This window comes from Priapulus caudatus, unplaced genomic scaffold, assembly GCF_000485595.1.
Source record: "Priapulus caudatus unplaced genomic scaffold, Priapulus_caudatus-5.0.1 Scaffold1880, whole genome shotgun sequence".
Lineage (NCBI taxonomy): Eukaryota > Metazoa > Priapulida > Priapulimorpha > Priapulimorphida > Priapulidae > Priapulus > Priapulus caudatus.
The window spans coordinates 1-14,949 of NW_014578941.1; the positions used below are offsets into that span (position 1 = coordinate 1).

Below are 14,949 nucleotides of genomic sequence, written 5' to 3' on the forward strand. Positions count from 1 at the left end.
TTCATCGCTTCATCGTTTGTAAAAATCGGCTGGTGTGCGGCGGCCTTTAAACGCTTGACTATTCGGCACACAGCTTCGCGTTAAAAACCGCGTTATTCGAGAGATGAATCCCTCGTCACGTCGTTAGGACGCTTACGTTATACTGTGCTGTAAATAACTACAATTATTATGTGTACTGTTATTATGTTCCGGTTATTGTCAGCAGTTATGGCATGCAGAAACCGAGATAATCCAGTGATTCCTCAATCAAATTAGGAATCAACTCCCTTTCTCTTGCTGCATGTAAGCTCTTGCTTTCCAAATATTTAATTTTTACTAGAATCATAGGGTAATCCTGTGTATTTTAATTGTTACTGAATATCATTATATGCGCAGATGACCACTCCAGAGTGATTCTGGAGCCAGCCGTCAATTCCACGGGTGATTACATTAATGCCAGCATTCTACAGGTTAGCATCATCGTCATCGAAATATCAACACGAAAACATACAAACAAACTCGTCCTTATCACGGATATCAATGTAATATCGATAATAGTAATAAGGGTATCTAAGTAAGTCACAGTCTAATGAGCCATGTATATATATACATATATATCGTATTAAAAAACGCCGTTTTCTTATAGTACGTCTCGTTTATTATATTTTTGATTCGTGTTAATATTGAATTCGACTAGACACATGGCTTCATAATAATTAATGAGTTTGATTTTCTGATTTACTTGTTTAGGGATACTCGACAGACTCTGTCCTTCTGGCGGCTCAAGGTAAGAATAGAAGAAGAAGCGCGCAACACCCCCGACACACACATGTTACACACATACTATACACACACACACACCACACACACACACTACACACACACACACACACACAAACAACATACACATACACACACCACACACACGCAACACACACACACGCACACATCCGCACACACGAGCAACACACACATTCACACACACACACACACACACACACACACACACACACACACACACACACACACACACACACACAACCACAACACACCGCACGCACGCACACACACACACACACACACACACACACACACACACACACGACACGCGACACACACACACACACACACACACACACACACACACACACACACACACACACACACACACACGTGCTCCTCGCCTTCATTGGTTTGACTTGTGCTAATAACTTGCAGGGCCTAAGAAAACCGAAATAGCGGATTTCTGGAGAATGGTGTGGCAACAAAACGTGCGAAACCTTGTGATGCTGACTAGACTTCTGGAAAACGGCAAGGTTAAAACAATCGACGATTTCTATCATTAATATTATATGATCAGATATGGCGACATATATCCAAGCGGCAATAATATATATATATATATATATATTATTGTTGCTAATCTGGGATATCAAATTTCTCTTACACTAANCACGCGGTATTTCTGCTATCCCCCCCATGGGTGGCCAGTTGTCAGAACTGTAAATAGTTGTACGATTGTAGGAACGTTGTGACCTTCACGATGCATGCACGCGATGCCTCGCTCTAAAAGTCGCCATGTTTTAGACTCACGGCGATGCTATTTGTCCGGCGCGACTGCTAGTCATCCTACTAACCCCGAAATATTTTCGAGAAACGCAAACGCGTGTTTCAGACAGCGCTGGCGTGCATTCAGACTCAGAGTTCAACCTGTCATCCTCGGATAATAACAGCCATCGTAACCACTAGAATTCATGATTAGGTTGCCGAATCGGAAATTCACTAGCCCCTGGCTAGATAAATCTTTCACGATTCGTTTGTTCGAATCTCGCTAAGACGTTAATCTCCATCGTTACACTGACCTTCCACCGGGAAAAAAATTAAAATTCGATCCCCCGGGGGCTAAGCGAAAGTCCGATCCCATCCAAACCTCGGCGATCGTGGGCTATGACAATGATAATTTTTTTCGCTTGGATCGCACGCAGGTCGTTTGGAATACAAATAAATTTCAGAAATCTATGCTGAGATACCCCCTACCCATATTAAATGCATATTCATTACAAAATATAACTCTTCTGGTGAGATATTGCCCAAGCGCTAACACACTAACGTGGGCAGATTGTGTACTGTCTGGTATATGCAACAGGGACCTTATACGCAATGTGTTGTTCCTACTTCTTAAGTGAGGTCTACTGATGGAATTTTATCATGTAAATCTATGCTAGGATACCTCCGCTATATTTTTAATGCATAATCTTTGCAAAATATGAATCTTCTCGGGAGATATTGCGCATGCGCGAGCCTCATTTGCGATATGGCGATATGGCGATATGGGCTTAAAGTGATTGCGTCACGAATTTCTTGCACCATCAAGTAGTATATTTGTGTGTTATTTGTACAAAATAAAATGTATAAAATACAATTAGTGTTTCTATTTATTTTTCATGCTTATATACCTTCTTTATATGCCCTAATTTGCCGGTGAAAAACAGAGAGACGTACGCCAGTATCTGAACAGTACTGGGGGAATAGTGTTAGACAACAGAAATTACCAAATCGTCTAGATTTTTGCAATTTTAACCAACGTAAAAACATTTTTATCAGGTGAGAGTTTGAGGATATATTTAGTAACGTTTGTTCTTACTTTTAATGTAAAAAAATGGCCATTTTTTTTTATACAAATTTTACCAAGGAAAATTTGTGACGTAGTCAATTTAATCAATCTAAAATTAGGCGACCAGATCAATCAATCGATTTCGCATAACTCTAGTGACTTCCCCGTTCACACAAACGGCATATAATCGAAGCACCCTGACACCATAGATATATACAACATATATGCAACATATATATATATACAACATGTGTTGTATATATCTATGCTGACACCAACGATTAAAATTCTTCCGTTATGACTACCAGATGGCGCTACGCCAGTAACTTCCCGTACCTTTTCCTGTCAGTGAGACGCATCAAAATAAAGGCGATTGTTCTCTTACAAAATTCTACTCAGGTACTCGATAAATGCGACAGTGATAACCTTGATCAACATATAATTTTCATTCTCTGCTCTTAGATTATCGCAGGAGCTTTTAGCGTGTACTAGGGCTAACAGGGACGCGAGAACTGACTGATGACGTGAATTTCTCGATCCAAGGTCTCTGAATTCTAGAAATCGTCATCGTGACCTCATCATCGTGACTAAACAAATTAATTGTAAAAACGCGCTGATGTAATACTAACAGCAGAAACTCCGTTTTCCAGCGATTTGCTTTTCGTGACATGGCCACGGCGAGCCAAGGGTCGACTAGCGACTCGGACGACGATGAAGGTGGAGATATGGACTGGTATTATCGCGATGACGACACAGGTGAGTGGAAGTTCGCCTACGTAATTCACTAATTGTTGTATCACGTACTCGTAGGGCTAAATAAACACAAACGTAAACATGAACCCTAGCATCGCACGTATGCAATTGTTGTATCCTATAGTGCGAAATAAACATTAACATAAACCAATCCTTACACGTATATAATTGTTGTATCCTACGTGTCTAAAGAAACATAAACATAATCTAAGCATCGCACATATATGTAATTGTTGTATCCTATCGTGCGAAATAAACATAAACATAAACCAATCCTTACACGTATATAATTGTTGTATCCTACGTGTCTAAATAAACGTAACCATAACCTAACTAGTATAAGCATCGCACATATTATGTAATTGTTGCACAATCCTAGTTTGGGACCCCAGCCCTTTTTTTCACAAATGTGCTAAACTAATCTGAGGTGCTAAACTAGGATTGGGCTGTAATTGTTGCATCCTGTATAGTGCTAAATAAACATAAACATAACATCACACGTATCTAGTTGTTGTATCCTACGTCTATAAATGACGGTAAACATAAACCAAACCACACGTATATAATTGTTGTATCCTACGATGCTAAATGAACAAACGAACATAAACTAATCCTCGAGTCACTGTTTGCAGACGTTGATCACTGGGATCCGAGGAAGACCGACCGAGAGTACTTTGACTATGAGCTGCTACAGATAGAGGATGTGGAATGCCTGCTCAACGAGAGCGTAGAGGCTCTCAGCGCAAGCTCAAACGTAACGCCGCGCCGCGTGTGCATCGTCCCGTGTCGCGCCTGATGTCGCATTGCGTCGCGCGTGTCGTTCTGTGAAACGCGTTGCTGTTGCATTGGGTCGCGTGATATGTATCGTGCCGTGTGGCGCGTGCGGTTGCATTGTGTCGCGTGACTTGCGTCGAGCCGTGTCGCGCAGGCTATCGCATTGCATCGTGGTGTCGCGTATTGTGTCATATTGTGTCACTCGGCACGGCATGCCATATCGCTCATAGCGCCGTGGATTGCATTGTCATGCAGTATCAACGTGTATAATCGTCGCGAAATTCACGCCTTTTTTATTTACTTAAAAGTAAAATATGCATATCGTGCTGCTGCTGCCGCACGCGCACTCGCATCATTTCACGGAACACGCATCATCTCGCGTAATTATGTCACGCGATATAACAGGGGTATAAATTAACTTTTGAACAAGTGAGTCCAACGGACTCCCTGCCCTCAAAAAGAGGGAGTCCGCAGCAAAATGAGGGAGTTCGCAGTCTGAGGTTCAAAATTAAAGATATTAACAATAACGTGTGTGCTTATTTTGAAGATTCACGCGGTTGCACGTCTGCCAAATTGTCTTGCTCTCTTGCTGTCTTGCACGTCTTGCTGAAAAAATACGGCAATTCCGCGAGGCCGTGCTTTGGAACTAACTAGTTAGTATAGCAGAATTATCAGGGAGTCACACGGACTCCTGCATACGTCAAATCAAGGAGTCCGACAGTAAATCAGGGAGTATTTGACTCCGGACTCGCGTTAATTTTGCACCCTGATATAATATGTCCTCTTCCCATCCTATCACGTGAAAAGTGGCGTATTAATCTAACGTTGCGTGATCGTGCTGTTAAGCAGCGTATGTCGTGCATGGGCTAGCCGGGTCCTCTACATGAATGTACCTACGTATCTTGTCACACCTCCACTTGTCACACTTCTTGTCACACCTCCTCTTGTCACACCACCTCTTGTCACACCTCTTGTCACACCTTTTGTCACACCTGTCACACCTTTTGTCACACCTTTTGTCACACCTCCTGTCACACTTCCTCTTCTGTACTCTCTCTCTCTTTCTCTCTCTCTACTGTAGATTTCTCCATCGCTGGCGAAGGTTCTGCTGCATCAGCAACAGTGGAAGCTGCAGGATGTCATCGACAGCTTCCACAAGGATCCGAGCCGTCTCCTCATCGACTCCCGAGTGAAACCCTCGCGCTCCACGGCTCACGGCCAACCCGCAGCGGTAGGTACTCTCCCTCACAGTATATAGACGAACACTCGCTCCCCCGCGGTATCTTCGCCGTGGTAGGTACTCTCCCTCACAGTATATAGACGAACACTCGCTCCCCCGCGGTATCTTCGCCGTGGTAGGTACTCTCCCTCACAGTATATAGACGAACACTCGCTCCCCCGCGGTATCTTCACCGTGGTGGGTACTCTCCCTCACAGTATATAGAGGAACACTCGCTCCCCCGCGGTATCTTCATCGTGGTGGGTGCTCCCCCCAGTATATAGACGAACACTCGCTCCCCCGCGGTATCTCTACATCAGCGGGTACTCTCCCTTGTACATAGACGAATGCTGGCTCCCGCGTCGTGGGCACCCCCTCCCAGTACATAGACGAACGCTCGCTCCCCCACCGTTATCTCTGCAGCCATATCTCTGCAGTGGTATCTCTGCGGCGGTATCTCTGCGGCGGTATCTCTGCGGCAGTATCTCTGCGGCAGTATCTCTGATGCGGTATCTCTGCAGCCTTATATTTGGAGCGGTATCTCTGCAGCGGTATCTCTGCAGCCTTATATTTGCAGCGGTATCTCTGCAGCGGTATCTCTGCAGCGGTATCTCTGCAGCAGTATCTCTGCAGCCTTATATTTGCAGCGGTATCTCTGCAGCGGTATCTCTGCAGCAGTGAGTACTCCCCCGTACTTAGACGAACGCTCGCTCTCACGCAGTATTTCTGCTATCCCCCCCCATGGGTGGCCAGTTGTCAGAACTGTAAATAGTTGTACGATTGTAGGAACGTTGCGACCTTCACGATGCATGCGCGCGATGCCTCGCTCTAAAAGTCGCCATGTTTTAGACTCACGGTGATGCTATTTGTCCGGCGCGACTGCTAGTCATCCTACTAACCCCGAAATATTTTCGAGAAACGCAAACGCGTGTTTCAGACAGCGCTGGCGTGCATTCAGAGTTCAACCTGTCATCCTCGGATAATAACAGCCATCGTAACCACTAGAATTCATGATTAGGTTGCCGAATCGGAAATTCACTAGGCCCTGGCTAGATAAATCTTTCACGATTCGTTTGTTCGAATCTCGCTAAGACGTTAACCTCCACCGTTACACTGACCTTCCACCGGAAAAAAAATTAAAATTCGATCCCCCGGGGGCTAAGCGAAAGTCCGATCCCATCCAAACCTCGGGGATCGTGGGCTATGACAATGATAATTTTTTTCGCTTGTGGACTTCGCACCGCCGGGCTCGCTTCGGGTCGATTGATTGATTGCATGATGATGATGTGAGATGCTCTCTTCTTCTTGAGTATTCGCACGCGGGTCGGTTCGCCGTGATGGATGATGTATGTTTCTTTTTTCTTGGATCGCGACGCAGTGCGTTGTTGGGATGGATGATAATGATTTTCTCGTCGTGAATCACAGGTCTGCTCTGTTGGCAGTGATGATAATGATGATGATTGATGTGATTTTTTTCTCGTGTTATCTCAGGCTGTGTCGGTTGGCCAGTATGATTGATGATTGATATGGATTTTTGTTCTTCCTGGTTATCGCAGGCTGTGGTCGGTTTGGCAGTGGTGATGATGATGATGATCGATTGATGTTTTTTCTCGTGCTTACTCGCAGGCTGCGATGGTTTAGGCGGTGGGTGCATTGGATGTAATTGATGATGATGATTTTTTCTCTTGGATCGCAGGCTGTCGCCGTGGCAGTGATGATGATGCATGATTGATTGATGTTTTTCTCTTGTATCGCGCAGGCTGGTCGGTGTGGCCCCCCCAGTGTATGATGATGATGATATGATGTTTTTCTGATTGTAGCGCAGGCTGGTCGGTGGCATGATGATGGATGATGATGATGATGATGTTTTTTCTCGGTGTAGCAGCAGGCTGATCGGGTTTGCAGTGCATGATGATTGATGATGATGCATTTATTCTCGCCTGTATCGCAGGGGTCGGTACTCCTGCTGATCCACTCCTGTATCCTGCGGTGGTGATGACTGATGATGATGATGATGATGATGATGTTTTATCTCGGTGATATCGAGGCTGGTCGGTTCGGCGGTAAGTCGATGATGATAGATGATCGATAGTTTGAATTAATTAGAATGTCTATATTTCTCGGTGTAGCGCAGCGGCTCGTCGGGGGCGTGGTGAGCATGCGCCAATACGCAGATTGCGTGCAAGGATCGAATGTCATGGAGCGTACAGCCAGCGACAGCGAACGCCCGTCAAGAACGTTATCGTGCTGGACACGGACTTCTGCGCGATGCTGGGCCAGGCAACTTTGAAGACGCAGATCGCCAGGGAGCATCTCAACGGGTGAAAGTCGCCTCGGTCAAAAGAACATGATGCGCAGGAGGAGGAGGAGGAGAAGAGGTGGAGAGAGGAGGAGGAGGAGAGGAGAGAGGGAGGAGGAGACGAGAGTGAGAGGAGAGGAGGAGAGGGGACAGGAGGGAGGAGGAGGAGAGGAAGAGGAGGAGAGGAGGAGGAGGGAGAGGAGGAGGAGGAGGTGGATGAGGAGGAGGGGGAGGAGGTGGATGAAGAGGTGGAGGAGGAGGAGGCATGGAGAGGAGGGGAGGAGGAGGAGGAGCATGCGAAGAGGAGGAGCAGGAGGGAGGAGGAGGAAGGAGGCAAGAGCGAGAGGAGGATGGAGGATGGAGGACGCAGGAGGGAATGTGTCTGTGTTTGTTTGTCGGATCCTCTTGCGCTCGGTCATTTATCCTGGGTTAAATGCTTGCGCTCTGCTTGCTTTCAGAATAATAGCAGTGCGTAACGTGGAGATGGTCACGCTTTACAATTCAAACTGAAATTATTTATGGAATCATAGATCCAAAATTAATTAATGTATATGCGTAAAAATTGAATTTTGAAATGGAATTTGATGCTGTTCATCCCAAGATAAATGTTGTGCGTAGTTTGTATGTAGGAAAATAGATTCTTTAAGACATAAATGTTGCCTCTTATGTTGCTGGAATCATAAAGTGAAACAAACACTACGTGAGCAATTGTTGCGCGAATCGAATGCAAACAGCTAAACGTTGGCAATGTTGTTGCGCGAACTCGAATGCCAAGCTCAACGTTGCGCATGTGTTTTTGCTGCGAAATCGAATGCAACGGACGAAACGTTGGCCATGTTGTTGCAGGAATCGAGTGCGACGGCTAAACGTTGCATGTTGTTGCAGGAATCGAGGGTGACGGCTAAACGTTGCATGTTGTTGCAGGAATCGAGTGCATGGCCAAGGACTGCAACCTGCTAGTACCGGAGGACTTTGTCCTTGACACGGTGCTGAAGCCTGAGATGAGGGAGAAGTACCAGCAGTACGCATTCAACGACTACGTAGAGGTGAGTGGTGGCCATCTTTGATCGTAACGGTGAGTGGCGACCATCTTTGATCGTAACGGTGAGTGGCGACCATCTTTGATCAGCTTGCAGCCGATGGGTGTTAGATATATATGGAGTGGGGGTGGGACGATGTACATATTGCGATACTAACCCTTACGATATAACACGTATATATCACGTATTGATACATTTGACCATTCACGATACATGTATCTATACTCTACTGAATGTAACTCATATAATTTAGTAACATAGTTCCATCAAAAAACTACTAATTTGTAAGATTGGTAAGATTGGTAGATTGGTCCCAGTTGGAAATACAGTGTTTGGTAGTTTCTCTGTTTATCACCATATGGATCTTATCAGGAGCTAGCCACATCACCCAACGCATTCCAAATAATGCTGAGATATAAATAAATAAACAAATTAATTAATTAATAAATACATAGATATGTATATTTATGTATGTATAATGCATTGCAGAGCCATCCAGAGTTGAGATTCTGTCCCGGACCGAATTGCACGGTTGTGGCGCGTGCCAAGGACCTCCATGCCCGCAGGGTCATATGCAAGCAGTGCAAGAATTCATTCTGGTATATATACATACATATATCAGCCCCGACCCCACTGACCCCTGCTTTACCTTCCACTATCTCCCCTTCACCCCCAACAACCTCCCATCAGCATCCCTGGTTTGCTACCCACCTCACCATCCACCAAGCCACCCTCCCTCCTCTCCCACCTTCTCACACCATGTCTGCTCCTTCCTCCCAACACCTCCCACCACCTCTGCTTGCCTCCACAATCATGACCGATCCACCCTCCCTCCCCCCAACATCTCCCACCACCTCCCCTATCCCCACAATCATCTCTGTTCCACCCTCACTCCTCCCACGACCTTACATCACCTCCACTCCCTCCATCGTCACTATTTCCTCTGATGCCCTTGTATTCCAGTACCGTCATTACCACAATCCCTCGAAGGCAATCGCAAAGCGCATTTTGCGCAGTGAGTTTGGTATACGAAGGCGAGGGATTACTCTTCAGACGTCTCCTGAGGAATATTCCCTGACCTTTGCATCGAATGACGGGGGCACCCGCACGTAGGTGGCGCCATGCGTGTCGGCGGTGAGTAGGTGGCGCCGGTTGACGGTCGCGCTGCGTAGTTTCAGATGCGGCATCGACTACCACTGCCCGACGGGCTGTGACACGATCAAACGCTGGATCACCAAGTGCGCAGACGATTCCGAGACGGCGAACTACATATCTGCTCACACCAAAGACGTAAGTTTTCTCTCTCATGCCGAAGATGTGTAGTGAGCTTTCTCTCACAGCAAAGATGTAAGCTTTTATGTCACAGTGAAGATGTGAGCTTTCTCTCACAGCGAAGGTGTGAGCTCTCTCACAGTGAAGGTGTGAGTTCTCTCAGAGCAGAGGTGTAAGCTTTCTTGTACAGTAAATACGTAAGCTTTCTCTCAGACAATAAACCTAGCTTTCTATCAGACAATAGACCCAGCATTCTTTCAGACAATAGACCTAGCTTTCTCTCAGTCAATAGACCTAGCTTTCTCTCAGACAATAGACCTAGCTTTCTAACCGTCTACCCATCTTTTGGACGGCCTATTCATGGATGAGACGGATGAAATTTGATAGAGACGGCATGAGGGCGGCCCAATTTTATATATTATACACCTTATATAACTGACAACAGTGCTTATAAGAATATAAAATCATATCAGAATCCTGTCTTTTTGGCATTTCAGACTAAATTTCCTCTATTTTAAGGTAAGGCCCTCCCCCCCAGGGTGCTTCGCGCCCGCAGCATCCTCGCTTCGCTCAGATGGTGAGACTCCCTGATTTTTTTTCCTGGCTAACACCCTGTTTACTGTGTGGTATCACCGGATGCTGCTGTGTGGTATCACCGGATGCTGCTGTGTGGTATCACCGGATGCTGCTGTGAGTGACATTGTAGTGTTAGTTTGGGAATGTAACTCCTATATCTCGCCGTTTATCGTTGCAGTGTCCGAAATGCCATATATGCATCGAGAAGAATGGAGGGTGCAATCATATGGTACGCATGCAACGCGCAGAAATATATTCGTCATCAATATGATGCGATTTTTAACTGATCGAAAGAGGAATAATTGATAAATGAAGGAATAAATTATATAATGAATTATCAAGATAACATTAATTTATAATAAAAGCAAATTAGTATTTTAATATTTAAAAAAGTCTTGCAGAATATTTACCGGATAATACGGCATTAATTCTCAGTTAAAAACTTGTAAAAATCGCATCTACTTACGCTATATTGTCGGTTTTCCTCTTCCAGCAATGCTCAAAATGCAAGCATGATTTTTGCTGGATGTGCCTAGGGGGTGAGTACTATTGGTCTAATGATCTAACCTTAGCCCTGATTAAATACCCTGTTGAAAACCTCTTGTTTGAATCTGTTGTGAAGCCCCTTGTTTAAATACACTGTTAGAACTCCCGGAATATATACCCAGTTAAAACTCCTTAGTTTGAATGCCTTTTTAAAACCAGAGGTGGAGGAGGAGGAGGATGGAGAGGAGGAGCAGGAGGGGGAGGAGGAAGAGGAAGAGGAGGAGGAGGATGGAGAGGAGGAGCGGAGGGGAATGTGTCTGATGTTTGTTTGTCGGATTCCTCTTCCGCTCGGTCATTTATCCTGGTTAAATGTTGCTCGTTGTTTCAGAAATAGAGTGCAACGGCTGAATGTCACGTTTACCAATCAAACTGAAATTATTTTGGAATTATATGACCAAATTAAATTCATGTATATGGTAAAATTGAATTTGAAATGGAATTTGATGCTGTTATCCCAAGATAAATGTTGTGCGTTGTTGTAGGAATAGATTTTTAACGACTAAATGTTGCTCTTTGTTGCTGGAATCAAGTGAAACAACACTACGTTGAGCATTGTTGCGCGAATCGAATGCAACAGCTAAACGTTGCATGTTGTTGCGCGAATCGAATGCAACAGCTAAACGTTGCATGTTGTTGCGCGAATCGAATGCAACGGCGAAACGTTGCATGTTGTTGCAGGAATCGAGTGCGACGGCTAAACGTTGCATGTTGTTGCAGGAATCGAGGGTGACGGCTAAACGTTGCATGTTGTTGCAGGAATCGAGTGCATGGCCAAGGACTGCAACCTGCTAGTACCGGAGGACTTTGTCCTTGACACGGTGCTGAAGCCTGAGATGAGGGAGAAGTACCAGCAGTACGCATTCAACGACTACGTAGAGGTGAGTGGTGGCCATCTTTGATCGTAACGGTGAGTGGCGACCATCTTTGATCGTAACGGTGAGTGGCGACCATCTTTGATCAGCTTGCAGCCGATGGGTGTTAGATATATATGGAGTGGGGGTGGGACGATGTACATATTGCGATACTAACCCTTACGATATAACACGTATATATCACGTATTGATACATTTGACCATTCACGATACATGTATCTATACTCTACTGAATGTAACTCATATAATTTAGTAACATAGTTCCATCAAAAAACTACTAATTTGTAAGATTGGTAAGATTGGTAGATTGGTCCCAGTTGGAAATACAGTGTTTGGTAGTTTCTCTGTTTATCACCATATGGATCTTATCAGGAGCTAGCCACATCACCCAACGCATTCCAAATAATGCTGAGATATAAATAAATAAACAAATTAATTAATTAATAAATACATAGATATGTATATTTATGTATGTATAATGCATTGCAGAGCCATCCAGAGTTGAGATTCTGTCCCGGACCGAATTGCACGGTTGTGGCGCGTGCCAAGGACCTCCATGCCCGCAGGGTCATATGCAAGCAGTGCAAGAATTCATTCTGGTATATATACATACATATATCAGCCCCGACCCCACTGACCCCTGCTTTACCTTCCACTATCTCCCCTTCACCCCCAACAACCTCCCATCAGCATCCCTGGTTTGCTACCCACCTCACCATCCACCAAGCCACCCTCCCTCCTCTCCCACCTTCTCACACCATGTCTGCTCCTTCCTCCCAACACCTCCCACCACCTCTGCTTGCCTCCACAATCATGACCGATCCACCCTCCCTCCCCCCAACATCTCCCACCACCTCCCCTATCCCCACAATCATCTCTGTTCCACCCTCACTCCTCCCACGACCTTACATCACCTCCACTCCCTCCATCGTCACTATTTCCTCTGATGCCCTTGTATTCCAGTACCGTCATTACCACAATCCCTCGAAGGCAATCGCAAAGCGCATTTTGCGCAGTGAGTTTGGTATACGAAGGCGAGGGATTACTCTTCAGACGTCTCCTGAGGAATATTCCCTGACCTTTGCATCGAATGACGGGGGCACCCGCACGCAGGTGGCGCCATGCGTGTCGGCGGTGAGTAGGTGGCGCCGGTTGACGGTCGCGCTGCGTAGTTTCAGATGCGGCATCGACTACCACTGCCCGACGGGCTGTGACACGATCAAACGCTGGATCACCAAGTGCGCAGACGATTCCGAGACGGCGAACTACATATCTGCTCACACCAAAGACGTAAGTTTTCTCTCTCATGCCGAAGATGTGTAGTGAGCTTTCTCTCACAGCAAAGATGGTATTTCTGCGCGTTGCATGCGTACCATATGATTGCACCCTCCATTCTTCTCGATGCATATATGGCATTTCGGACACTGCAACGATAAACGGCGAGAGTTAGGAGTTACATTCCCAAACTAACACTACAATGTCACTCACAGCAGCGTCCGATGATACCACACAGTAAACAGGGTGTTAGCCAGGAAAAAATCAGGTAGTCTCACCATCTGAGCGAAGCAAGGACGCTGCGGGCGCGAAGCACCCTAGGGGGAGGGCCTTACCTTAAAATAGAGGAAATTTAGTCTGAAATGCCAAAAAGACAGGATTCTGATATGATTTTATATTCTTATAAGCACTGTTGTCAGTTATATAAGGTGTATAATATATAAAATTGGGCCGCCCTCATGCCGTCTCTATCAAATTTCATCCGTCTCATCCATGAATAGGCCGTCCAAAAGATGGGTAGACGGTTAGAAAGCTAGGTCTATTGACTGAGAGAAAGCTAGGTCTATTGACTGAGAGAAAGCTAGGTCTATTGTCTGAAAGAATGCTGGGTCTATTGTCTGATAGAAAGCTAGGTTTATTGTCTGAGAGAAAGCTTACGTATTTACTGTACAAGAAAGCTTACACCTCTGCTGTGAGAGAACTCACACCTCTGCTGTGAGAGAGCTCACACCTTCACTGTGAGATAAAAGCTCACAGCTTCACTGTGACATAAAAGCTAAAATTCGTCATCAATATGATGCGATTTTTAACTGATCGAAAGAGGAATAATTGATAAATGAAGGAATAAATTATATAATGAATTATCAAGATAACATTAATTTATAATAAAAGCAAATTAGTATTTTTAATATTTAAAAAAGTCTTGCAGAATATTTACCGAATAATACGGCATTAATTCTCAGTTAAAAACTTGTAAAAATCGCATCTACTTTGGCTATATTGTCGGTTTTCCTCTTCCAGCAATGCTCAAAATGCAAGCATGATTTTTGCTGGATGTGCCTAGGGGGTGAGTACTATTGGTATAAGGATCTAACCCTAGCCCTGATTAAATACCCTGTTGAAAACCTCTTGTTTGAATCGGTTGTGAAAACCCCTTGTTTAAATACACTGTTAGAACTCCCGGAATATATACCCAGTTAAACCTCCTTAGTTTGAATGCCCTTTTAACCCCGCGTTAAAACCCCTCGTTAAACTGCCTCATTATGACTTCTCATTAAACCCCTCGTTAAACCCCTCGTTAAACTGCCTCATTATGACCCCTCATTAAACCCCTCGTTAAACCGCCTCATTAAGACCCTCTGTTCGCTTGCCTCATTCACGTCCCACGCCCGCCATCCCTCGACGAAGCCTCCCTGGCATACTTGTATACAGGTAGATAGAGTAAGGATAAGCATATACTAATAGCTATCTTAGTATATAGCTAGTATAAGATGTACTTGATCTCTCTCCCGTTTAGATTGGAAGACACATGGCAGTGAGTACTATGAGTGTAGTCGCTTCAAGGAGAACCCGAACATAGCGAACGAGACCGTACATGTGCAGGCACGCGAGGCACTCAAGAAATACCTGCACTACTTTGAGAGGGTGAGTTAGCCGAGGGGCGGGTTGTTTTACTCTCTCTCTTTCTCACTCCTCTTTCACTCTCTCTCTCTCTCTCTCTCCTCCTCCTC

The 14,949-nt window shown here is 45.2% G+C and overlaps 1 protein-coding gene and 1 long non-coding RNA gene across 2 annotated transcripts in view; both read left to right on the forward strand.

Annotated features, from left to right (window-relative positions):
• The first annotated feature begins 372 nt into the window (after window positions 1-372).
• Window positions 373-1,284, forward strand: LOC106817822. Its single transcript, XR_001395107.1, has 3 exons — window positions 373-449; window positions 730-766; window positions 1,198-1,284. It is a non-coding gene; the product is annotated as an uncharacterized LOC106817822 (long non-coding RNA).
• A 1,636-nt stretch (window positions 1,285-2,920) lies between these two features.
• Window positions 2,921-14,949, forward strand: part of LOC106817820 (protein ariadne-2-like) — an 18,709-nt gene continuing 6,680 nt past the window's right edge. The window contains exons 1-11 of the mRNA XM_014822521.1: window positions 2,921-2,992; window positions 3,244-3,349; window positions 3,979-4,100; window positions 5,202-5,351; window positions 7,387-7,402; window positions 8,563-8,684; window positions 9,168-9,277; window positions 9,851-9,968; window positions 10,705-10,755; window positions 11,020-11,065; window positions 14,736-14,863. Of these exons, the coding sequence (XP_014678007.1) occupies window positions 3,262-3,349; window positions 3,979-4,100; window positions 5,202-5,351; window positions 7,387-7,402; window positions 8,563-8,684; window positions 9,168-9,277; window positions 9,851-9,968; window positions 10,705-10,755; window positions 11,020-11,065; window positions 14,736-14,863 (951 nt within the window). The 5' untranslated portion in view covers window positions 2,921-2,992; window positions 3,244-3,261. The remainder of the gene's footprint in view (window positions 2,993-3,243; window positions 3,350-3,978; window positions 4,101-5,201; window positions 5,352-7,386; window positions 7,403-8,562; window positions 8,685-9,167; window positions 9,278-9,850; window positions 9,969-10,704; window positions 10,756-11,019; window positions 11,066-14,735; window positions 14,864-14,949) is intronic.